Source organism: Oncorhynchus clarkii, chromosome 4 (assembly GCF_045791955.1).
Source record: "Oncorhynchus clarkii lewisi isolate Uvic-CL-2024 chromosome 4, UVic_Ocla_1.0, whole genome shotgun sequence".
In the NCBI taxonomy this organism is placed as follows: domain Eukaryota; kingdom Metazoa; phylum Chordata; class Actinopteri; order Salmoniformes; family Salmonidae; genus Oncorhynchus; species Oncorhynchus clarkii.
In genome coordinates, this window is record NC_092150.1 from 54,066,886 (window position 1) to 54,094,057 (window position 27,172).

Sequence of the window (27,172 nt, forward strand, 5' to 3'; positions counted from 1 at the left end):
AGCGACACGTAGCAACTTAGCAATTCTTTTTTTGTTGTTGATCAAATTCGACACTCTCGTTGACCTCCATACCAAAATTCCTCACTTCGCGGGCTTATTTTTGTAGACAGATTTTGTCTCTGTAAAACCTCTCGCTTCGTCTTTTCTTCTCTGAGATGGGCCAGCCACTTGGACACGCAGTTCGAAATAGACGTTCCCTCGTGCGTCGCCGCTTGGCTTGAGCTGTCGCTCCTTCTCTTCCTCTCGGGGATGGTGAGGTGATTCGGAGCATGAGCAATGGGACTGAGCTGACACAGAACCTGAACCCCAAAGCAACGCTGGACTTTCAGAACGCGGAGAAGAAGACACTCGAAATTTCTCGCAGTTTCAAGGATGTTCTTCCCAGATGTGCCTCCACCCATCAATTATGCACTCGTGTTGGGAATAACGTGTCTGACGGTCTTCTGCAATTTCACTAAAAGTTCCTCTGAGTTTTCAGGTTGGGAAAGCATGCTTACCCCTTTATAATTAATGCTGCTTTTGTTAAACCATTCTAGTGTGTATTATGTATATGTGACGTAAATGCTTTAAAGGGTTGTTTTGGGCTACAATACAGAAAGCCATGGTGCATGGTGGTCAGGGGATTTTTATAAAGTCGTGGCACAGAAAGTATTTTTGGGCTACTTTGGTTGCCTTTAGACAGGCAGCCCAATTCTTATATTGTTTCCACTAATTGGTATTTTGACCAATCACATCAGCTCTTTTTCAGAGCTGGTATAAATTGGTCAAAAGACCAATTAGTGAGAGAAACAATATATTAGAATTGGGCTACCAGTCCAAATACAGCCTAGGTTTCAGATTTGCCAGTCCAAATGGTTATTGGTTGCAGTTTTTTACTAGCCTACTTGTTTTGTAGTCAATGGGCCCTCATTGGCGTGTTGCAACCTGTCATGCATGTGTTTGTTTCGTAGTAGGCTAAACGACCATAGCTTTTAAAGGTACACTCTGTAAGATGTGCATGCCATCAAAGAGTGGACCACCAACACAAACGTAAACAATGGTGGTAATGTATCCCATGGCTCCACATGCAAGTGACATTGATATTACAGGCTATATCTAGTGCTTAAGGCATGACATTCTATAGAGGAACATTACTGTTTTTTTTGCTACATTATTCGTCAGAATACGACAACTAAGACCTAAAACAATGTTTTTGTTGTTGTTATAAGGTATATAGTTGCACTAATCTCAACAAGGTAAAGTCATATTATTCCAAGTGAAGTGTAGGCCTATTTCATTCCATGATTTTACAGGAAATGTCACTGGCTTTAAATCATGCTGAAAGCCTCATGTGCTTGGTGCCCTGGCTAAACATGTGCCCTGTTGTTTTGCTGCTTGACAATGACCCACAGGCACTTCAAATAAGTATTTTTGTTTTTACTGTAGCCAGTGCCTCAGTATCAGGTACTGTAAGCCTAGTACTCAAACTCACATGTGTAAATAGCACACCCAACTTCCTGATCGTGTGTGTAGATTAAGACATGACAACATGGAGTCAATGTTTTACTTCATGAAAGCTTATACTACTACCTAATAAATAACCCACATTCTTCCGACTTCCAACACAGCCGTATTGAAAATATTGCAATAGCATTGCCAGATATGGATACACGTAACATTACTCATGTGGCTGTTTTCTTGCTGTTTGCCACACAGTTAAGAGCCCTAACCCCTAACTGTGGTCTATTGTAATGAATGGAAACGTAGTATGGTCCAAGCCCGCAATGTTTCATTATGAATTCAGTTCATTTCACATGCAGAATACTCAGTACCAGTAGAACACAGTACTAGGGGAGACCTTTCCAGGGAGACCTCGCAAGAAAGTCAGCAAGGGAAACTTCAGAAGACACCCCTGTTCTCTCATTTGAGGTTGGAGGCCAACTCTTCGCTAGCCAACCAGGCCAGGCCAGCTACCTTGTTTCAGACTGAGTAGCAGCAGCAGGGATGGACGTTTTGTTTACAGTGTCATAAACCAGGAAGAGAGCTTTGTGTCAATGTGAATTGGCTTCTAATGGGTCTCCTAATGGTTTTAAATGAGCGGACAAATGCCTGACCGGGGGCCAAGGTTTTAAAGAGCAGATGTGTTAAGTTAACTTGTGTGTGAAGTTTGAAGTTAACTTAACCCTACTTTTGTGCCCTGTTGCGTAGGTGACAGCTGTCATTACATCTTAAAAGGCTGAAAACTTTACATCTAGAGTCTCTTCAACTCAATATTGTCCAAAAATAGATTGAGTCAATCGATAGGCCTGTAATGTGACCTCAGATAAAACATGTTACACTATTTTCAAAACATTGGGTCATAGGCAGGAGTTAATTCTGCAAAATCTAGAAAATCTCTAATTCGGCAGCTTTGTAGCAACATAAACACAGTTCTTGAGATAAGTGCACACAAGTTGGACTTAAGCCTAAATCATTCATTATAGTCAATGTGCGATTTGAAAAAGCATTTGACTTAAGTGCATTAGGATCCAGGCCTTGCTCATCTCATTTCCTCTCCTTTATGACCCCTGACCTAAGACAACACGATAGACCTAAGAGTTACAGTGAAAAGTAATTGGAAACCATCTAGTCCTTATACCTATCCATTCCTCTGAAGGGGAAGGAGACAGGAAAGGAAGCCATTAAGTACAATTTAGTTGCGGCCTCCAACCATGAGACATATCGTCTAGCCTCTCCTCCCTGCAGATGTAGGCTAGGCCTAGAGACGGCCTTCTTCATCAGCTTCTGTCACCCTCCTCAGCTCCTGTCACCCTCCTCAGCTCAGCAGCAGCTGTGAATCAAAGGCTTGGTACTTGGTCTCCAGGGAGACGACAGCTGGCCAAGAATGTGCCTTGTTGCTAAAGTTCTCTGTCAGTGCCCCAGATGGCATTTGGAAGCAGAGTTATTTTCTTAATTCACATGGAATTGAATGCTGCCTAGTCATCAGTTTTTGCTTGTTGTGTTGGAGTGGTCCTGTTGAGCAAACAAGATTGATTTTGGGGACTCAGGTCTCAAATTCCGAACCCCCGGCCCTATTACTAATATAATTTAGGAGTTTAGGAACCAGGAATGGCATTTCCTTTCCCTTCCCCCAAAGGGACAAAGTACTGGAATCAATAGACCATTGACAATTCCTTATGGCAAAGTCCTCCTAATGAAAGTAAAGATGTGTACATATAATCAGTGCATATCAGTGCTAGTCATGCATTTCCAGTTGTCATAATGTCATGTTCGCTCTAGAAACCTAGAAATCAAGGCTAAACCAGTGCTGACAATGTTAGCTTAAATAGCATGCAAGTATAGGCGATAGGGGGATACCTAGTCAGTTGTTCAACTGGCTGCATTCAACTGAAATTTGTCTTCCGCATTTAACCCAACCCCTCTGCATCAGAGCAAGCATTGAATTATTGAATTCACCCGTAGATAAAAAAAAACATTGTTGGTGGTAGGTAATTGAGTTCTATCTCTCCTTATCACCTCTATTATTCCAACACACAGCTGCCTGAATGACTCATTTAATGGTGCCGGAAGAGATGGCTGCCGTTTTGCGGACTCTTAACCAAATTTAACCAAATTGTGCTATTGTGCGTGGTTTTTTTGCATTCTTTGTAACTTATTTTGTACATAATGTTTCTGCCACCGTCTCTTATGACCGAAAAGAGCTTCTGGATATCAGGACAGTGATTACTCACCTCGAACTGGACAAAGATTTTTTTCTTCAAGGGCTTGTTAGTAAGTATTTCACTGTAAGGTTGTACCTGTTGTATTCGGCGCATGTGACAAATACAATTTTATTTAATTAGAAGTGGGGAGTGAGCATTTAATGTAGGAGACCCCCTTGGGCTACGAGCTAGCTCTTTAAATTTGCAGTCAGTCATGTCAGAAGCAGATTCATTACTTACCAACAACAGCTGCAAATTCCAATACAACTTTATCAGTGACGAATTCCCAAGATTTGTGAATCTGATCGGACCGAACAGCTAGCGCAACAGCTAAAATTGCTTTGAAAAAAACATGATTTCGGATTTTAGGGAGAAGTATCTAACAAAATAACTACACTATGCCATTCACTAATCATAAACTCTTCACATATAATAGACATTTCGGGTCATTTGTGGACTAAATTCACACTTACTGAACCTTTAATATTAAAATGCCTTTATCTTATCCCAAGCTTTTCTTGGGGAATTAGAACCATCATCATTATCAGTACTTGGACATTGAATCATAGTGCTTGAAGCGTAGGTCCTTTTCCCAGCAATGACCGGTATACAACATTGGAACTTTAAAGGGATAGTCCATCCAGATTAAGTCAAAGATTCTGAAAATAATTTTGTCTAGCTAAATTACTTGTTTCTTTGCACTTAAACATTACATTAATCCACCTTTTCTATGCCTTTGGGATAACACATTCTCTCAGGAACACATTGTCTACCAGTGTGACATATGACCCCAGCTGCAGAAGTATTTTACCCCAATCTTTCTTTCGGTGTCGTCCAGCCCAAAGCGTCATGCAGGGTTGCTCCATAGGTCTCTATTATTGTAGACCCACCAGGATGTTACAGTGAACTTTCCCCCTCTCTCTCTCTTTCTGTGTCTCGTAAACCTGTGGCCGGGAGACCCGTTTAACCTCAGTCAATGGCTGTTAAATGGTCACGGGGTCAACAAAGGTCAAACCCTCTTAACTAATGTGTGTGTGTGGCTGGAGGGCTAATGATCCATCTTGCCTTCCTGTCTCTGCTCTTGATGTGAGCATACACGGAGAGTCAAAACCCACAGTTTTGTGTTTTTAAATCAACATTTTCCAAAGAAGGCCACCCAAATCTTAGCATTTTGTTTGGTTGTGTTCCTGTTACTAAATGTGATGTCTAATTAAACAAAGTGTTGGATGCTTTGCTGGTTGCTCGTGTAGAGATCTATGCATGGAGTAGCAAGATTCAGCAACAGCAGCCCACTTGGAGAGCATGCTAACCTAACCTCACCTGGGACCTCCACGTAAAACCAGCATGGACACAGGCCCACCCACTGGGGAGCCAGGCCCTGACAGGCCAACCCAATCAGATTGATGTAGTTTAAGCATTGTTGTAAGCATTGTTGTTTAAGCATTATAAAACAAGTGTGCTGTATAGGAAAACCTTTGCACACAGGTGCCTTTCCTTCACTGGGCGGGCCTTGTGGGAACTTTTTGGCAAAATCCCCTCATTGTTTTTTGGTGGCATTCAACGGGCTTAAGTCTAATATAAAATTCTTATAATATGCGCTTATTTGCACTGCATCTATGACTGTATTAAAAAACGTAGCGTAATGGGCACACAACAGATAATAAAACAGTCAATAAAACATTGTGCATCATTATTTCCCTCATACAGACAAGGCAGCGCTCATTGCCACTGTGCTCGATCCCCGACACAAGCACATGCGCTTTGTGGAGCAGCATTTCCGCCTGGAGATCAAGGAAAAGCTAACAGAAATGTAACGCAGAACGAAACTGCCGATTTCAAGTGCCAGCAATGCTGATGATGCTAACGCCACATTACCAGCCCTCCACACACTTTTTGGAGAGGAATACTACACCAATGACGGGAACCAAGAAAAACGAAGTTGAGCTTTATTTCACGAACCGTGCATCCCACCTCAGGACAACCCACTGGAGTGGTGAGGCCCGGTAAACGAGGCCCGGTAAATGAAGCTTAGTGTCCTGGATAAGCAGTACCTCACTGTACTGGCAACCTCGGTTCCAGCAGAGAGAGTCTGCGGGCCTTCTCGTAAATCGGCTCTGTACTCGCCTCTCCTCTGAGAATGTGGATATGCTAATTATCTTGAATAACAATGCTTAGCAATTGTGACTTTTTGTTTTTTATGATCCTGCTCTGATTTTTGAGAGCTGGTTATAGTGCACCAGTCCCCCTTCCCTCTTTTACCATGTAACCCCCTCTCAGCACCTCTCCATACTCCTCTTATTTTCATCCCCATCCCTTCTTCCCTCACCCCCCCATTCCTTCGCTTCTCCAAGCTTCTTTCCTCAACACTTTCCTTACCCTCTCTACACTACCCCTCTCCTCCTCCCCCCCCTTTCCTCACCATACCTCCCCTTTCTAACTCACCCCTCCTTTCCCCACCTAGCCCCTCCACAGGGCTTTTTCCTGAGCACTACTGTCTTTCTGTGTCTGTGTGCCAGGTGAGCTCTGTCCGAACAAATCCCCTACTTCGCCTCCTGCTTCTTTTGTCTACGGCGGGCCGAGGCAGGTGGCTGGGGGGAGGGGGACAGAGTCAGTTGGAAGGAGGGGGGATAGTATTATCTTAAACAGAAAGGAAGAAGAAGAAACTGAACTATAAAGCAGCTCGCTGATGTTCCTTGGAGCCAGGTTGTGAAATACTCGATTCATCGCTATCGACGGTCTCGAGCAAAAGTCCTAAAATCCCATCGGTAGGGCTGTAGTGGAGTTGGTCGAGATCTTCGAGTTCTTCTGTGTCCACATCACTAAGGAATTATCATGGTCCAATACAGTCATGAAAAAGACATGACAAAGCCTCTTCCCCCTCAACAAGCTGAAAATAATTGACATGGGCCCTCAGATTCCTGTGAATCTGCACCATTGAGAGCATCTTCACTAGCTGCATCACTGCTTGGCATTCAACTGCAAGGCTCTATAGAGGGTAGTGCATACAGCCCAGTACATCAGTGGGGACTGGATCCCTGACATCCAGAACCTCTATACCAGGTGGTGGTGCATACAGCCCAGTACATCACTGGGGACTGGATCCCTGACATCCAGAACCTCTATACCAGGTGGTGGTGCAGACAGCCCAGTACATCACTGGGGACTGGATCCCTGACATCCAGAACCTCTGCACCAGGTGGTGGTGCATACAGCCCAGTACATCACTGGGACTGGATCCCTGACATCCAGAACCTCTATACCAGGTGGTGGTGTGGTGCGTACAGCCCAGTACATCACCGGGGACTGGATCCCTGACATCCAGAACCTCTATACCAGGTGGTGGTGCAGACAGCCCAGTACATCACTGGGGCCGAGATCCCTGACACCCAGAACCTCTATACCAGGTGGTGGTGCAGACAGCCCAGTACATCACTGGGGACTGGATCCCTGACATCCAGAACCTCTATACCAGGTGGTGGTGCATACAGCCCAGTACATCACTGGGGCTGAGCTCCCTGACATCCTAGTCACTTTTATGAGTACAGTACCAGTCAAAAGTTTGGACACACCTACATAGTAGATATGTATGGAATCATGTAGTAACCAAAAAAGTGTAAAACATATATATATATATATATATATATATATATATATATATATATATATATATATATATATATATATATATATATATATATATATATTTTGAGATTCTTCAAAGTAGCCACCCTAGCTTTGCACACTCTTGGCATTCTCTCAACCAGCTTCATGAGGTGTGTCATCTGGAATGCATTTAAATTAGCAGGTGTGACAAGGTATTGTGGTATACAGAAGATAGCCCTATTTGGTAAAAGACCAAGAGCAGCTGAAATAACAAAAGAGAATCGACAGGCCATTACTTTAAGACATAAAGGTCAGTCAATCCGGAAGATTTCATGAACTTTGAACGTTTCTTCAAGTGCAGTCAGAAAAACCATCAAGAACTATGATGAAACTGGGTCTCATGAGGACTGCCACAGGAAAGGTAGACCCAGAGTTAACTCTGCTGCAGAGGACAAGTTCATTAGAGTTAACTGCACCTCAGATTTCAGCCCAAATAAATGCTTTACAGAGTTCAAGTAGCAGACACATCTCAACATCAACTGTTCAGAGGAAACTGCAAGAATCAGGCATTCACAGTCAAATTGCTGCAAAGAAACCACTACTAAAGGACACCAATCGTAAGAAGAGACGTGCTTGGGCCAAGAAACACGAGCAATGGATATTAGACCGGTGGAATTTGAGATTTTTGGTTCCAATCCGCCGTGTCTTTGTGAGACGCAGAGTAGGTGAATGGATGATCTCTGCATGTGTGGTTCCCACCATGAAGCATGATGGAGATGGTGTGGGGGTGCTTTGCAGGCGACACTGTCAGTGATTTAGAATTCAAGGCACAGTTAACCAGCATGGCTACCACAACATTCTGCAGTGATACTCCATCCCATCTGGTTTGGGTTTAATGGGACTGTAATTTTATTTTTCATCAGGACACTGACCCAATACACCTCCAGGCTGTGTAAGTGTTATTAACCAAGAAAGGGGGTGATGGAGTGCTGCCTCAGATGACCTGGCCTCCACAATCACCCGACCTCAACCCAATTGAGATGGTTTGGGATGAGTTGGACTGAAGAGTGAAGTTAACTTGTTGGCTGCTTTTTCAGCATATGTGGGAAGTCCTTCAAGACTGTTGGAAAGGTATTCCAGGTGAAGCTGGTTGAGAGAATGCCAAGAGTGTGCAAAGCTGTCATCAAGGCAGGTGGCTACTTTGAAGAATCTAAAATACATTTGTTTAACACTTTTGGTTACTACATGATTCCATATGTGTTATTTCATAGTTTTGATGTCTTCACTATTATTCTAAAATGTAGAAAATAGTACAAATAAAAAAAACTTGAATGAGTAGGAGTGTCCAAACTTTTGACTGGTACTGTACCTACAGTGCCTTCGGAATGTATTACATATTGACTTAGTCCACATTTTGTTGTTACAGCCTGAATTCAAAATTGATTCAAATATTTTTTTTCTCACCCATCTTCACACAATACCCCATAATGCCAGTGAAAACATGTTTTTAGAAATGTTTGCTAATTTATTGAAAATTGAATACAGAAATATGTAATTTACATAAGTATTCACACCCCTGAGCCAGTAGATGTTAGAATGACATTTGACAGTGATTACAGTTGCGAGTGTTTCTGGGTAAGTTTCTAAGAGCTTTGTACACCTGAATTGTACAGTATTTGCACATTATTCTTCGAAAAGTTCTTCAAGGTCTGTCAAGTTGGTTGGTGATTATTACTAGACAGCCATTTTCAAGTCTTGCCATAGATTTTCAAGTAGATTTTAAGTCTGAACTGTAACTAGGCCACTCAGGAACATTCACTGTCTTTTTTGTAAGCAACTCTAGTGTAGATGTGGCCTTGTCTTTTAGGTAATTGTCCTGCTGAAAGGTGAATTCATCTCCCAGTGTCTGGTGGAAAGCAGACAACCTGGTTTTCCTCTAGGATATTGTCTGTGCTTAGCTCCATTCACTTTATTTTGAATCCTGAAAAACTCCCAAGTCCTTAACAATTACAAGCATACCCAAACAATGATGCAGCCACCACTATGCTTGAAAATATGGACAGTGGTACTTAGTTTTGTGTTGTATTGGATTTGCCCCAAACATAACATTTGGTATTCAGGACTAAAAGTTAATTGCTTTACCCCATTTCTGCAGTATTACTTACGTGCCTTGTTGCAAACAAGATGCATGTTTAGAAACATTTGCATTCTGTACAGTCTTCCTTCTTTTCACTATGTCAATGAGGTTCGTATTGTGGATGAACTACATTGCTGTTGATCCATCCTCAGTTTTGTCCTATCACAACCATTCAACTCTGTAACTGGCCTCATGGTGAAATCCCTGAGCCATTTCCTTCCTCTCTGGCAACTGAGTTAGGAAGGATGCCACAGTGTGATTAATTACCATGCTCAAAGGGATTTTCAATGGCTGCTTTTTTATTTTGACCCATCTATCAATAGGTGCCCTTTTTTGCGAGACATTGTAATACCTTCCTGGTAGTTGTGGTTGATTCTGTGTTGGAAATTCACTACTCGACCAAAGGACTTTACAGATTGTATGTGTGGGGTACAGAAATTAAGTAATTAAAAAATCATGTTAAACATTATTATTTCACACAGAGTGAGTCCATGCAATTTATTATGTGACCTGTTAAGCACGTTTATACTCGTGCACTTACAGTGCCTTGCGAAAGTATTCGGCCCCCTTGAACTTTGCGACCTTTTGCCACATTTCAGGCTTCAAACATAAAGATATAAAACTGTATTTTTTTGTGAAGAATCAACAACAAGTGTGACACAATCATGAAGTGGAACGATCAAAAACTGAAAAATTTGGCGTGCAAAATTATTCAGCCCCTTTACTTTCAGTGCAGCAAACTCTCTCCAGAAGTTCAGTGAGGATCTCTGAATGATCCAATGTTGACCTAAATGACTAATGATGATAAATACAATCCACCTGTGTGTAATCAAGTCTCCGTATAAATGCACCTGCACTGTGATAGTCTCAGAGGTCCGTTAAAAGCGCAGAGAGCATCATGAAGAACAAGGAACACACCAGGCAGGTCCGAGATACTGTTGTGAAGAAGTTTAAAGCCGGATTTGGATACAAAAAGATTTCCCAAGCTTTAAACATCCCAAGGAGCACTGTGCAAACGATAATATTGAAATGGAAGGAGTATCAGACCACTGCAAATCTACCAAGACCTGGCCGTCCCTCTAAACTTTCAGCTCATACAAGGAGAAGACTGATCAGAGATGCAGCCAAGAGGCCCATGATCACTCTGGATGAACTGCAGAGATCTACAGCTGAGGTGGGAGACTCTGTCCATAGGACAACAATCAGTCGTATATTGCACAAATCTGGCCTTTATGGAAGAGTGGCAAGAAGAAAGCCATTTCTTAAAGATATCCATAAAAAGTGTCGTTTAAAGTTTGCCACAAGCCACCTGGGAGACACACCAAACATGTGGAAGAAGGTGCTCTGGTCAGATGAAACCAAAATGTAACTTTTTGGCAACAATGCAAAACGTTATGTTTGGCGTAAAAGCAACACAGCTGAACACACCATCCCCACTGTCAAACATGGTGGTGGCAGCATCATGGTTTGGGCCTGCTTTTCTTCAGCAGGGACAGGGAAGATGGTTAAAATTGATGGGAAGATGGATGGAGCCAAATACAGGACCATTCTGGAAGGAAACCTGATGGAGTCTGCAAAAGACCTGAGACTGGGACGGAGATTTGTCTTCCAACAAGACAATGATCCAAAACATAAAGCAAAATCTACAATGGAATGGTTCAAAAATAAACATATCCAGTTGTTAGAATGGCCAAGTCAAAGTCCAGATCTGAATCCAATCGAGAATCTGTGGAAATAACTGAAAACTGCTGTTCACAAATGCTCTCCATCCAATCTCACTGAGCTCGAGCTGTTTTGCAAGGAGGAATGGGAGAAAATGTCAGTCTCTCGATGTGCAAAACTGATAGAGACATACCCCAAGCGACTTACAGCTGTAATCGCAGCAAAAGGTGGCGCTACAAAGTATTAACTTAAGGGGGCTGAATAATTTTGCACGCCCAATTTTTCAGTTTTTGATTTGTTAAAAAAGTTTGAAATATCCAATAAATGTCGTTCCACTTCATGATTGTGTCCCACTTGTTGTTGATTCTTCACAAAAAAAATACAGTTTTATATCTTTATGTTTGAAGCCTGAAATGTGGCAAAAGGTCGCAAAGTTCAAGGGGGCCGAATACTTTCGCAAGGCACTGTATTTAGACTTTCCATTACAAAGGGGTTGAATAATTTTAGACTAAAGACATTTCTTCATTTTTTTTTTTTTTTTTTTTTTTTTTGTTTAAATGTCTAAAAACATAATTCGACTTTGACATTATGTGGTGTTGTGTGTAGACCATCTCAATTGAAACCATTTAAAATTCAGGCTGTAACAACAAAATGTGGAAAAAGTCGAGGGGTATGAATACTTTGAAGGCACACTTTCTGAAGACATTGTACATCTCTACCTCCATTTATCTCGTACCCCTGCACATCAACTCGGTACTAGTTAGGGATTAACATGGGTAACTGGGATCCCGGGACTGTCCCTGGACCACTCTTCACATTTCCCGACAAGACCCTGGAAATTCTAACATTTTCCTGCAATTATACAGAATACACAACATGTGCAGCAGATGTGCTATTATATTTTTTGCCAATTATCCAAACAGGTTATCACATGGAAGCCTTTAAGTCTAGTGTATTTACTTCACACAAAGTCCCCATAAATTCAAAGCACACGAATAATTGACACTGCCGGACTGCACACGCTACCCGAATGCAGTTTAGAGTTCTCGTCAGAACTGAAAATTAGATTCCCGGTCGGACCAAAGCCCGGTGAGCTTGAAGCCTGAGCCCTGGTCTGACATCAAAGAAATGAAATGAGCCGAACGCCCCCCCCCCAAAAAAACCCAGGTTGCTAGAAAACAATAGGTTATATTGATTTAAACTGGTGTAGGCTAATGCAATTGAAGGCGTGTATCAAATCCTTGCTGAAACTGAAAATCCCAGTCATATATAACCGTTATACTAATTTAAAGAAATAGTCATTTGTGGTCATCTAGATCATCATTTCAGCACCGTTTTTATTGGGACAGCGCCATCACACACTATTGAGACAAGCTTAGGGACTCATCAAGATAAATCAATCAATGTCAGATATTTGTTTTCACTGAATCCCTGTTTGGATATTTGGTAACAATTAGGCTGGTCAAATGCTAGCTAAATTGAGTTGAGTGCTAACAATGATCTTTTTTCTAGTTTACTCACGTATTAGCTGATCAGAACATGTTGTACTCTTGTGACTTGTTTGATAATCAATCAAATGTGATTTTGTTTCACTGAATCTCTGTCTTTATCTCTGAGGTCAAGCACCTCCTGATGTAATCAACACTCCCCACACAAGGTCTGGTAGGGCCATCCGAAGACCTATTAACCTGAAAGACTGTGTGAAGGTAAATCAAATAATAGTCAGAGACATTACAAACAATAAGTTCACATTCCAGTTTATTGCAGACATGGACTACAAGCCAAAGTTAGGTGGAGCCTGCTTTTGTGGTAAAAATAAAAAAAGAGAACATGTAGCAATATTGATGTTACTCATTGATGTTACACAGGAAACGGAAACCAATGTTTACTTACCTTATTTCATGTGCTGGTTGACAACATGCCTAGTAAAGTTTGCTTAACTATACATCTTTGTCTGTCGTGACTACAACCAACACAAAGCATACTGACACACATAGTAGCCTTATATGGCTGAATATAGATCCTAGGCTATTTTCTTATCGATTTCTATTTTCTTAGGGATGCTACATATCAGTGGACAGTTTTGTGACATTGTGTACTCTGTATGTCATTTAGTCTGCATGTGTCTCTATTTTAATCACACAGACGCATATTTTTGGTCATCTAGCAGCAGTCTGTCAAGCCATAATGACCAATATCCTGTCATATATCTCACTCACACACACACACACACACACACACACTTCTATACAGTGAGGAGAACAAGTATTTGATACACTGCCGATTTTGCAGGTTTTCCTACTTACAAAGCATGTAGAGGTCTGTCATTTTTATCATTGGTACACTTCAACTGTGCGAGACGGAATCTAAAACAAAAATCCAGAAAATCACATTGTATGATTTTGCAAATTAATTACTTACAAATCATACATTGTGATTTTCAGGATTTTTGTTTACAAATATATATATTTTTTAAATCGGACTATTAATCGGTATCTGCTTTTTTTTTGGTCCTCCAATAATCGGTATCGGAGTTGAAAAATCATAATCGGTCGACCTCTAGTCTATACCCATTTATCTTTAACACTTAGCACTGGCAGCATTTATTTTGGCAACCAGGCTCTAAAGAGTCTCAGGGAAATGTGAACAATAGGGGCCTGGAGGGAAAATAAACGCACACCTCTTTAGGTGAGGTGCTTGCTAGCAGAGTAGAACACCTGTTTAGGTGAGGTGCTTGCTAGCAGAGTAGAACACCTGTTTAGGTGAGGTGCTTGCTAGCAGAGTAGAACACCACCTGTTTAGGTGAGGTGCTTGCTAGCAGAGTAGAACACCACCTGTTTAGGTGAGGTGCTTGCTAGCAGAGTAGAACACCACCTGTTTAGGTGAGGTGCTTGCTAGCAGAGTAGAACACCACCTGTTTAGGTGAGGTGCTTGCTAGCAGAGTAGAACACCACCTGTTTAGGTGAGGCGCTTGCTAGCAGAGTAGAACACCACCTGTTTAGGTGAGGCGCTTGCTAGCAGAGTAGGAACACCACCTGTTTAGGTGAGGCGCTTGCTAGCAGAGTAGGAACACCACCTGTTTAGGTGAGGCGCTTGCTAGCAGAGTAGGAACACCACCTGTTTAGGTGAGGCGCTTGCTAGCAGAGTAGGAACACCACCTGTTTAGGTGAGGCGCTTGCTAGCAGAGTAGGAACACCACCTGTTTAGGTGAGGCGCTTGCTAGCAGAGTAGGAACACCACCTGTTTAGGTGAGGCGCTTGCTAGCAGAGTAGGAACACCACCTGTTTAGGTGTGGCGCTTGCTAGCAGAGTAGGAACACCACCTGTTTAGGTGTGGCGCTTGCTAGCAGAGTAGGAACACCACCTGTTTAGGTGTGGCGCTTGCTAGCAGAGTAGGAACACCACCTGTTTAGGTGTGGCGCTTGCTAGCAGAGTAGGAACACCACCTGTTTAGGTGAGGCGCTTGCTAGCAGAGTAGGAACACCACCTGTTTAGGTGAGGCGCTTGCTAGCAGAGTAGGAACACCACCTGTTTAGGTGAGGCGCTTGCTAGCAGAGTAGAAACACCACCTGTTTAGGTGAGGCGCTTGCTAGCAGAGTAGCACCACCTGTTTAGGTGAGGCGCTTGCTAGCAGAGTAGCACCACCTGTTTAGGTGAGGCGCTTGCTAGCAGAGTAGAAACACCTGTGTAGGTGAGGCGCTTGCTAGCAGAGTAGAAACACCTGTGTAGGTGAGGCGCTTGCTAGCAGAGTAGAAACACCTGTGTAGGTGAGGCGCTTGCTAGCAGAGTAGAAACACCTGTGTAGGTGAGGCGCTTGCTAGCAGAGTAGAAACACCTGTTTAGGTGAGGCGCTTGCAAGCAGAGTAGAAACACTTGAAAAAATCAAGGAAGAGCCGCACACTATAGGAACTCAGATGCAATCATTTAATACCCTAATATCCAACGTTTCAACAGACAAGCTGTCTTCATCAGGGTATAATGACAAACACTGTGAGTGACTAGTTTATATAGTGTCAAAGGACACACAGGTGTCCGTAGTCATGGCCGGGTGTGGCCTGAAATCATTGGTTAGTTGTCTGATATAAAAATAACATGCACAAAACATGAATGGATAGCATACGGTCATAGATACAATTTGGCTACAAAGGCCTACAAACATTTACAATAGCAAAATCACAATAATCACAGGAATGGCTTAAGATCAAAGTCTACGTTGAGACCGAAGGGAGCAAGGGTCTTTAAATTAAATATCCAGGCAGCCTCTCGTTTTAACAATAAATTGTTGAGGTCACCCCCTCTCCTAGGGAGGGTGACATGCTCAATGCCGATATAACGTAGGGACGAAATTGAGTTGTCCGCTTCCAAAAAGTGGGCCGCAACTGGGTAAGTCGAGTTTTTGCACCTACTGGTGCTACGATTCGTACTTTTAATTCACACTTTGTTTTACTCACAGAATTTTGACTGCCTTAGTGGAGCACGTGATAACACCTTTGATTGGGATCTGTTTCCCTGTTTGTGGGTGTTTGAAGGATCTACGTTTATAAGTGCCATTGCATTGAGCATAGCCATTACACTTGTAGTTTCCATCCGGTAGGGGTGCAAATATCTTGAGGTGCAGGGATATTTTGGGGTGGTAAATCAGAGTTTACCAGTTGATCTCTGAGGTTTCTGCCCCGCGAGAGTACGACCAAGGGAGAGTCCGCCAACACATTACCGATACTGTCATCGGATCTTAGAATGTGCCAATGTTTGTGAATGATTCCCTTAATTTGTTCAGAGCTCTTTGAATTGGTAGTTGGAATGCAAGAATGCTTATTTTTGAGAGACTGACCTTGAATGAGATCATGTCTCGGTTTGTTTAGAATTCTCTCAGTGGCGGTATTATTCTGACCATTTTTGTACCCCCTCTCTTTGAATTTTATTTGCGTGTCAGACATATTTCTGTCAATCTTATTGTTTTTTGCTAATTATTTTGATTGGACAGATTTGGCTGTAGGGCAAAGTGTTTTTCAAGGGAAGCGGGTGACAACTATCAGCCCTCAACAAACTGTTAGGATCAGTAGGTTTCCTGTAGAGATCAGTGTACAACCTTAGGGGCCTGTCAGCATAGACAGCTGTGCTGTGCCATTCTCCAGAGAGAGTGTGACTCCTGGGGAAACCGAGAGCTGGACTACTGATGAGAGACACCTGGGTGTGTTTACAAAAGGAACACTTTTCACTGTGTGAGGTCAGCATGCAGGGAATCATTTGGGCTGTGTTCATTAGGGCACATTGTTACAAAACACTTTGCAACAAAAACTAAAATGAGCATTTCTTATTGGCCAAGGTCAGGTTGGACAAACCCCTGTTTTCTTCTATTTGGTGCGTAATGAACACAACCCAGTTTCAATCATGCACCACTACTTTTTAGGATGAGGTATGACATGTAATTTCCCACACTATGTCAATAATCCTACTGTCAAAATGAGTTACTCATTTTGGTTTATTTTAGTTGAGTGTGGAAATGCATCGGCCTAAAGTGCTCGAAGAAGTAGCCTACAGCCATAATATGATTAGGATGTCCCATAAAACTGCTTGTAATCAAGTCAAACTCTGCAGCATTTCCTGATCCGACAAAATCCCGACCTAAGCTAAGAAACCACACACACACACCGCACCGAATGTTGATCTGCCGGTCATCTGGCGTTCATCTGACATGCGTTCGCTTGCTGACTACGTGTGTTTTGGGGACCACCCTCTGATAGTGCCTGACTAACAAAAATGTTCTATCATTTTTACATGTAGAATCGGTTTCCCCGTCAGCTACAGACATTTTTACTCTGAGCCAATCAGATAATGCGAGAAGATCAACGAGAGGAGGAAAATGGGTAACTTTCCAGTGTGCCATATTTAAATAGCTAGGGCAGCTCTGGCTTCAGGAGGACACAGTGGACCATTTCTCTGCAAGATAGACAAGTAGCTACAAGGCATGTTTACATTTTTTGTCCAAATAGCACAGAAATCGTGGAGCGATAACCAGGAGGAGATCATAAACTCTGGTGATGGAGAGCTCGGTTCTCTATGATACATCTTGTCACCAGTATTCCCACAGAGACACTAAAGTCCCTCTCTGGCAGCGGATTGCAAGCCGTCTGGTCTTTTCAGGTTAGTTAATTGTTGAACTTGCTATGAAGACGTTTTTAGGTAGACTAGTGACTGCCAAAAACCATCTGTCCATAGTTACCCAACTAATGTTATCTGGGTAGCTAGCTACATGACCATTAGCTACCAATGTAGCTTGCTACCTGTCCCTTTGTAGCTGGCTTTGTTTAGACTTTGTTGCGGTTGCCTTGCTATTGCATGTAGCTAGCATACACCATTCCAACAACACCAAACAATTGACACGTTGGCCGGTTTTATTTGTTTGTTTGCTAGCTAGGATGGAGGGAGATCATTGCTAGCCTGTTAACAAATCGACTTAAACTATTTTTTTACCTTTATTTAACCAGGCAAGTCAGTTAAGAACAAATTCTTATTTTCAATGACGGCCTAGGAACAGTGGGTTAACTGCCTGTTCAGGGGCAGAACGACAGATTTGTACCTTGTCAGCTCGGGGGTTACTTCCGGTTACTAGTCCAACGCTCTAACCACTAGGCTACCCTGCCGCCCCAATGTGTTGATTGTTTTGTTTTCTTTCATAGCTTAATGTTGATAAATGTGCGTCTGCGCTGCAATTTAAAAAAGTGAGTCGACGAAGCTTGAAGTATTTGCAGAGGATCATGCTCTTTGCTCAATATTTCCCCTTTGCTTTGACTTCCAGTGGAAGAAGTCGATGGAAGATTCTCAGGACACAGTACACCTAGGCCAGGAAGGAGGCACCCTCAGGTAGTGCTGGTGGAAGGGCTATAGGAAGGCACATCTCCATCCTTCAGCACTTTCTGGAGCCCCATACTGCATAATGGATGAGGCCCATCCAGCAACAGGCGGTACAGTCTGCATTTCCCCCCTCATATGAAGCCAAACACCAGTCAGCAAAACCACAATAACTCGTGGGTTGGGATGGCTCCTTGTACAAGCACCCCAAGGCACAATGACGAGGAGGAAGATGAGTTTGGGAAGGTAGAGGACCATGACTCTCTCAGCACCATTTAGAAGGCCCTGGATAAATTCTGCCATGCTGATGAGGATGGTTCCTTTTGGCTGATCCCTGGAGTGAAGAACACAAAGCCTTTTACCAACAGCAGGTGGATGAGATTGGGGCACACTGCCAGATGATGCACCTGGAACAGTTGCACCAACAACATTAGCTAGTGAACCAGCAGCTGCCCCTATCTCCATGTAATGAAATCACCATCAATATTGCACAGACAATTTTTTTCATCTTATTGCATGTTTATATACACGTTCCTTTTGTTTCATTACAAGGGGTTATTCTTTTTTTTCATTATTTGGCGTTATTCTTTACTTTTTTAATTGTACAATGTAACTGATTCAGTTTTGCACAATTAAAAGTGACTGAATAACACTCAATGTGTCTGCAATTATCATACAATAAAGGAAGCTCAGACTTTCCTCATGGGGTAAATTGAACTATTCTTAAGATCTGCCAGGCTAGTCAGTTCTATCAGATGAAGAGTGAACATGGCCAATTCTATCTTCATAATATACATGCTAAACAAAAGTAGTCTCGGTAACGCTGTTGGTTATGTCATGAATTTTGACGCTGAAACGCAGCCTGTCCAGCTGTGATGCACACTGCTAATATGCGCGTGGAACAAGAGTAGCCTAATTTGCTGTTGGTGCCTGTATACTTAATATTTAGAAGCATAAAAATGTACAAAAATACCCATTTTGTTTTATTCGGTTAAAAACCAAGCATAGCCTCCTCCTCTCAATGAAGCCTTTTTTTTGTCCTGCCTAATGCAATTGCAAAGTAGTCAAGACTGTTGACAAAGGGTTTGGCTCGTGAGCCCGCTTGGAAATAAGTCTGCATTGTTTTAATAATATATGCCCATGGGGAGAAATGATGGTGCTTGTAAGTGTGACATTTTGTTTAAAAGTATTCATTCTCTTTTTTTTATGTCTTATCAATCATTTTAATTGAATCTTGCTTATTGACAATGTTTGGCATGTCCATGCTCAGCCATAATATAATTTACAGTAGGCCTAGCCCCTATATCAGTGTGAATGCTATTGAAGCTATGCAATACTTAGAACAATATGGACTGCAAATGGGTTCAATTTAAAATATTTAGCAAACGTAGGTCTACATTTTGTTATTTTGGTTTCTGTACACCATTTAACAAACTATAACGGACTAACATTTGAATCGGAGTTCATTCCAAGGTAATACATAAAAGACATTAAAGACATAACTTGAAGCAACCACATCTTTGGCCATGGAGCACGTTCTGATTGGCCAGTGAAAATCCAAGTCTCGACACAACCTGTTTATTCATCAAAACCCTTTCTCGGCAATGCCAGCAAATCCACCCATAATTATAATAGTGAAAATTAGCTCAAATATTTCTGACACGCCACTGAACCTATAGCGCTACCACCTGCGCTTAGATTTACCATTGTGTTAGGTTTGTTCAAAGCCCAATCAGTCACAGTACCATTTTAATGTTGTTTTTGTCTCGGGTTACAACCAACTTAAACACCAGCACAGAAGTAAAAAGGTGTACACTCACTGAGCAAAACATGAATTAGATTGCTTTTAAACATGCCCCCATGAATGAGAATGGTGACTAATTTGGTGACTGCTAGGCTTAATTTCTAATCACTTGGGCTAGGCTGTAGCTTTCTTTTCCCACTGAAAATGCAATGCACCAACGTCTCATCACTAAGCTAAGGACTCTGGAACTAAACACCTCCCTCTGCAACTGGATCCTGGACTTCATCAAGTAGGCAACAACACGTCTGCCACGCTGATCCTTAACACTAGGGCCCCTTAGGGTTGTGTACTTAGTCTCCTCCTGTACTCCCTGTTCACCCACGACTGCGTGGCCAAACACGACTCCAACACCATCAAGTTTGCTGACGACAAAAAAGTGGTAGGACTGATCACCGACAATGATGAGACGGCCTATAGGGAGGAGGTCAGAGACCTGGCTGTGTGGTGCCAAGACAACAACTTCTCCCTCAATATGAGCAACACAAAGGAGCTGATCGCGGACTACAGGAAAAGGCGGGCCGAACAGGCCCCATTTAACATCTACGGGGCTGTAGTGGAGCGGGTCAAGAGTTTCAAGTTCCTTGGTGTCCACATCACCAACGACCTATCATGGTCCAAACACACCAAGACAGTTGTGAAGAGGGAGTGACAAAACCTTTTCCCCCTCAGGAGACTGAAAAGATTTGGCATGGGTACCCAGATCCTCAAAAGGTTCTATAGCTGCACCATCGGGAGCATCCTGACCAGTTGCATCACCGCCTGGTATGGCAACTGCTCGGCATCTGACCGTAAGGCGCTACAGAGGGTAGTGCGAACGGCCCAGTACATTAAGCTTCCTGCCATCCAGGACCTATATAATAGGCGGTGTCAGAGGAAAGCCCATAAAATTGTCAGGACTCCTGTCAGCCAAGTTCTCTGCTACCGCTCGGCAAGCGGTACTGGAACACCAAGTCTCAGACCAAAAGGCTCCTCAACAGCTTCTACCCCCAAGCCATAAGACTGCTGAACAATTAATAAAATCCCCACCGGACAATTTACACTGACCCCCCCCCCCCCCCGCCTTTTGTACACAGCTGCTACTCGCTGTTTATTGTCTATGCATATTCACTTCACCCCTGCCTACATGTACAGATTACCTCAACTAGCCTGTACCCCCGCACACTGACTCGGTACCGGTGCCCCCTGTATATAGCCTCGTTATTCTTATTGTGTTAATTTTTATTTTAGCCTACTTGGTAAATATGTTCTTAACGCTTCTTGAACTGCACTGTTGGTTAAGGGCTTGTTAGTAAGCATTTCACGTTAAGGTCTACACTATTCGGCGCATGTGAGAAGTAAAGTTTGATTTGATTTTGACTTGAAGTAATTGCTTAGCTCTCACTGCAGTGTTCGTGGTGGTTGGCAGAGAGGCTTGAGTTAGGTGAGGGTCTCCATCTTCCTGGAGTAGTTTCATGACTGGGCCTGTCAACAATGTCATGTGTGTTTCAGTCCATGCACTCACTCCACAAAGTTGTGTAGAGCGCAGCAAGCCAAAACATCTTCCTCCACTCTCTCGGCATGAAGGTTGATGCTGGTCGGGAAGACTCTGAAACGATTGGCTAGGATGCCAAAGGCTTTTTCCACGATCCTCCAAGCATGTGCCAGCCTGTAGTTGAAGACATTTTTGGGCTCTTCAAGTTGCCAGTGTGGATATGGCTTCATGAGGTACGGCCTCAGGGGAAATGCCTCATCTGCAGTGATGGTATACAGAGCCAGATGGTCAGTGCTTGGAAGGGTCACAGCAGCAGGGATGTCGGCGATCCTCTCCTTCAGGGCATTCTGTAAAGAACATCCGCCAAACAACCACACCGTCCGAAACCCCTCCATGGCATCCAACATCGATCACACCTGTCCACTAGTGACATCAACACAATGGAGAAGTTGTGCGTGTGATCGTAGAATGTGGATCCGGAGAGCATCAGTCCAAGATATCTTTTTTTAGCAAGAAACGTTCCCTGAAAATAAGGGAATTACTATTTCAGTCGGTTCCCTTTCGGTTTGCAGTTAGGGAACATTGTGCAACATTCATCAACTCAATACCAGTTGCATTGTCTGAAAGCTGTCGGAAAGCTCCAGACACTGCAGTATGGAACAGAAAATAAACGTTAAAGAAACCATAAACCGTGATGGCCCAGGCTTGCTTCTACAGGTAGGGGTGTAGTACACCGCCTGTTGGACCCAGTCAGTCTCAGTCTCACTATTCAGACTATACTAATGAGAGATGCATTAGAGCGTCACTGTCTTGACTCAGACTGTGCAGACTGCTATTGAGAACAATGTAGCCTATTATCTCTGCTCAGACTTTGACGAGAGTAATAGGCTATCATCATATGTCTCTTCAGAATTTGCTATTGAGAGTCATATGATGCTAGTGGATGTAGCTAGTAACAATGTACTGTAGCTAGAAATGCTACCGATTTTTATCTCCTCTCGGTTGCCCCACTTACGTGTGGCTATCAAATGATCCTTTCAACACCGCCCGCCGCTCCTGTTGTCTGAGGGAATGTCAGCCACGCTTTGATGCCCTCTGTCCTCACTCTCTCTCTCCTTCCATTTCTTTCCCTCTCTCTCTTTTTTCTTATTCACTTGCTTCCTGGGAGCTGATTTTTATGTTGCTTTTAAAAAGCTGGCGTGTGTCTCAATTCAGCCCTTTTCCAAGTTATCATCCCTCCCTTCATCCCTCCCTTCATCCACCCATCCAGCTCTCTTTTCTTTCCCCTTATCATCCCCCTATTTCATGTTTTATGTTGTGCTTACGGGAGACAACAAAATCAGTCAGAGGGGGGGACAGGATATTTTAAGGCCCATTAGACGTACGTAGAGGTATGGTAGGAGGAGAGCGAGGGATAAGCGAGTTAAAAGAAAGTGAGGTAGAGAGCCCTGAAGAGAGAGAAGTATGAAAGGGAGAGAGAGAGAGAAAATAAAGAAACACATGAAAGGTAGAGAGAGGAATGAAAGTGGTAGAGAAATATGAAAGGTACAGAGAAAGTGAGAAAGGTAAAAAGAAAGAGGGAGGGAAAGTTAGAGAAGGGGTGTGGGGTGCATTGGAACAAGGAGGCATTGTGTAGGCCCCTTCTGGTAAAGACTGACAGTCTGAATTGCACCATGCTACAGCAGAGTCCTCAAAGCCATACTAGTCTGATTCTGTTCAGTCTCCCTTGGCCTGTGGCAACCTCAGGTAAGCTCAGAGACAGGGACGAGAAAAAGCGAAAGAAAGATGGAAGGAAAAAGGGAGCCCTGCCAATGATTGTTTTGGCAACCTCAGGTAGGCTCAGGATGAGGAAGAGGGAGGGAGAAATGATGATAAGAGATGGAGCTGATGTAGTAAGATGAGAAGAACAGGCAGCGGAGATGAGAAAGGAGGAAATGGTGAGGAAAGGAAAGGTCCCACTCCTCAGCCTTATCCCTCCATTCAAACAGTAGTACCCTGTGACGCTGTCTCTGTCTGTCGTCTGGGTCTTTCTATCTGGCTGTGTGTGCATGCACTACGTGTGTGTCTCCAGTGAGCCAAACAATAAGAGACTCTTATAGGCTAGCTGCTAGCTGTTCCAACAGGCCTTTTGTGGGTGGGGATCTCCCTGGTTAAGTCCTATTGAACATGCCTGTGTATAGGCTTCCCTCAGCCCCTGTTCTTTAAACCCTCGGAGGTGCTACTCTGCCTCTCCACTTGTTGTTCTCTCCTCTGTGAACAGCCCTTCGGGTAAGCCTGTTTAAACCAGGCAAAGCTCTCCCTTTCAGGGCCCACCCACTCCCCCCTTTTTGAATGGAAATTTATTTTCTCCTCCCTTTCTTCCCGCCTGGGCTTTTGAACCTTCCCGAAAAGGTATGTGGTGTAACTGTTAATGCATTAAATTGATGAATGGCGGCTGTCAGCGTGTGTGTTTTATCTCCCGTGCCCCTCCGCCCCCTCATCAACTCTTCCCCCCTACCCATCTCTCAGAGTGAAAGTGTCCCCTTGCCCACATGGGTCAGCGGGACAGGCACGCGCTAGCCAAGAGGTCAGTGGGGAGACCATTGTTTGTGTTTGGGGAGGGCGGTTAGGAGGGGAGTTGTGGATACTCCCTCAACAACCCCTGGGATGCTAAGCAGTAAGTAGCCTCTAGTGTGCTGAGAGAGAGCTTTAAAGATACTATCTCAAGCCCCAACAGATGTTAAAAGCACAAACTGGGGGTTGAATGGCAATCTCCAGATTGTTGCTTTAAAGTTCCCCTTCAGAGCCCCAGGAGAAGCTTAGCGAGCAGGCTCCCAGTTGAACATTCTCTCCTTGTCTAAAGTTTACACACGAAGCCCACATATAGTGCATTCTGTTCTGCCTCGCGCGGGGCTCGAACCCGCAACATTCTGCACAACAACATGCACTTTTGAGTGCCCATTCGATTTACAGTACCTTCAGAGAGTACCTTCAGAGAGTACCTTCAGAGAGTACCTTCAGAGAGTACCCTCAGAGAGTACCCTCAGAGAGTACCCTCAGAGAGTACCCTCAGAGAGTACCCTCAGAGAGTACCTTCAGAGAGTACCTTCAGAGAGTACCTTCAGAGAGTACCTTCAGAGAGTATTTACACCCATGGACTTTTCCACATTTTGTTTTGTTACAGATGGAATTGTAAATGGTAAAAAAAACAAAACATTTGTCACTGGCCTACACACGGTACCGATAATGTGGAATTATGTTTTTTACAAGTTAATTTAAAAAATGAAAATCTGAAATGTCTTGAATCAATAAGTTATGACACACCTACATTTGCTTAACTAGCCACATATCACATTTTAATTGTCACATGCGCCGAATACAACCTTACCGTAAATTCTTAATTACAAGCCGTTCAAGAAATAGAGTTAAGAAAATATTTACTAAATAAACTAAAGTATAAATTAAAATAAACAGTAGCACAAAAAAATGAGGCTATATACAGGGTGTACTGGTACCGAGTCAGTGTGCGTGGGTACAGGTTAGTTGAGGTAATTTGTACATGTAGGTAGGGGTAAAGTGACTATGCAACGATAATAAACAGTAGCAGCAGTGTAAAAAAATAAGGGTGGGGGGGTCAATGTAAATAGTCCGGTTGTTCAGTAGTCTTATGGCTTGGGGGTAGAAGCTGTTGAGGTGCCTTTTGGTCCTAGATTTGGTGCTACGGTACCACTTGTCATGCGGTAGCAGAGAGTACAGTCTACGACTTGGGTGACTGAAGTCTTTGACAACTTTTTGGGGCCTTCCTCTGACACAGCCTATTATATAGGTCGCAGGAAGCTTGGCCTCAGTGATGTACTGGGCCATACGCACTACCCTCTGTAGTGCCTTACGGTCAGATGCCAAGCAGTTGCCATACCAGTCGGTGATACAACCGGTCAGGATGCTCTCGATGGTGCAGCTGTATAACTTTTTGAGGATCTGGGGACCCATGCCAAAAAAAAATCATTTTTCTGAGGGGGAAAAGGTGTTGTCGTGCCCTCTTCACAGTTGTCTTGGTATGTTTGATAGTGATGTGGACACCGAGAAATGTGAAACTCTCGAACCGCTCCACTTTCAATTTTAATGGGGGCCTGTTCGGCCCTGCTTTGTCTTGCTCACATTCTGGGAGAGGTTATTGTCCTGGCACCACACTGTCAGGTCTCTGACCTCCTCCCTATAGGCTGTTTCATCATTGTCGGTGATCAGGCCTACCACTGTTGTGTCGTCAGCAAACTTAATGACCAGTTGGAATCATGCTTGGCCGCGCAGTCGTGGGTGAACAGGGAGTACAGGAGGGGACTAAGCATGCACTCCTGAGGGGCCCCAGCGCTGAGGGTCAGTGTGGCAGATGTGCTGTTGCCTACTCCTTCCACCTTGGGGCGGCCCGTCAGGAAGTCCAGGATCCAGTTGCAGTGGGAGGTGGCCAGTCCCAGGGTCCTTAGCTTAGTGATGAGCATTGTGGGCACTATGGTGTTGAACGCCGAGCTGTGGTCAATGAACAGCATTCTCACATCGGTTGGAAAGAGCAGTGTGGAGTGCAATGGAGATTGCATCATCTGTGGATCTGTTGTGGCGGTATGCGAATTGGAGTGGGTCTAGGGTTTCCGGCATGATCGTGTTGATAAATGGGTTTGGGAGCTTGTCTGCAGAAATAAATGGACAGGCAGAGAAAACATTAGATGCAATACATAAGAAACACTTTCATATCCATACCATAATTTGCTAGATTGAAACTGATTCTAGATTAATTTTCGATTATAGAATGTAGTGACATAAAAACAGTTATTGGTAAGCCGTAGCCCAATCAACAGCCAACGTTTACTTTTTTATCTGGGGCCGAGAGAGTCTATTACAAATCAGACAGTACTTAATCTGAAGGAAGTATGGTTTGAAGTGGCTGAAATGATTCAGAAAGGTATTGGGTAGTGATGCACCGATATGACATTTTTGGCCGATATTTTCCTTGCCTAAAAACCCAATACCGATAACCGATATTTAACATGTTTGTGGTCTTTTAAGCATTCTAGTACAGTTAAATAGTTAATACACACACGGACGCAGCGGTCTAAGGCACTGCATCTCAGTGCAAGAGGCGTCACTACAGTCCCTGGTTTCGAATCCAGGGTGTATCATGATTGGGAGTCCCATAGGGCAGCGCAATTGGCCCAGTGTCGTCCGGGTTTGGCCGGGATAAGCCATCAATGTAAATAAGAATTTGTTCTTAATTAACTGACTTGCTTAGTTAAGTACAAGGTTACACACACACACACACACCACACTGACCAGAAAGTAATTTTGTTTGCATTTACGTATATCCCAATTACCAGTAAAACATAATCAAAACCTATTTCTTTCACTTACTTGCAGTTTCGTTGTTCATTTGTTCAGTCGTTTCATTCTCAACCAGGATTTCTATGGAACGCCGTTTGGGTCTTTGCGTGTCAAAAAAGATCCATGTCAAATAACACGACATAATCTGTTTCAATTGCTATAGTTAGCTAGCTAAAATAAGGATTAGCCACAATAGTGGACTTTGTGGTTAGCCTTCAAAATAAAAGGCATAATTCTACTATTTGTATTCATTTGCATCACTGTCAATGACATACTTTTATTTTGAAGGCAAACCGCAAATTCCACTATTGTGCCTAATGCCTATTGTGGCTAGCTTCACAACACATAACCCGGTCCGGTCGAGCCTCACAAGCCAGATGAAGCTAGCTGGCTGCTTGTAACGTTAGCTTTGGGCAACAGGGTCAAGTAGCTGGCTAGCTATTTATTTTCATGACCTGAAGTTCAATTTCAAATCGGAAAACAGCAAGTGGCTACCTAGCTAATACTTACTCACAAGGATTCCTAAATCATTGCTAAGAATAATGAAAATGACTGCAGTTTCTACTGGTCATTGTTTTCAGGCTGGTTGTATTGGTGCTAGTTAGGTACCAAGCT

General features: G+C 43.3%; 1 protein-coding gene across 2 annotated transcripts in view; it reads left to right on the forward strand.

The window, feature by feature from the left end:
* The first annotated feature begins 372 nt into the window (after positions 1–372).
* The window catches only part of LOC139407726 (protein eva-1 homolog A-like), a 206,220-nt gene continuing 179,420 nt past the window's right edge, over positions 373–27,172 (forward strand). For both annotated transcript variants that reach the window (XM_071151579.1, XM_071151578.1), the window contains exon 1: positions 373–478. In XM_071151579.1, the coding sequence (XP_071007680.1) occupies positions 373–478 (106 nt within the window). The remainder of the gene's footprint in view (positions 479–27,172) is intronic.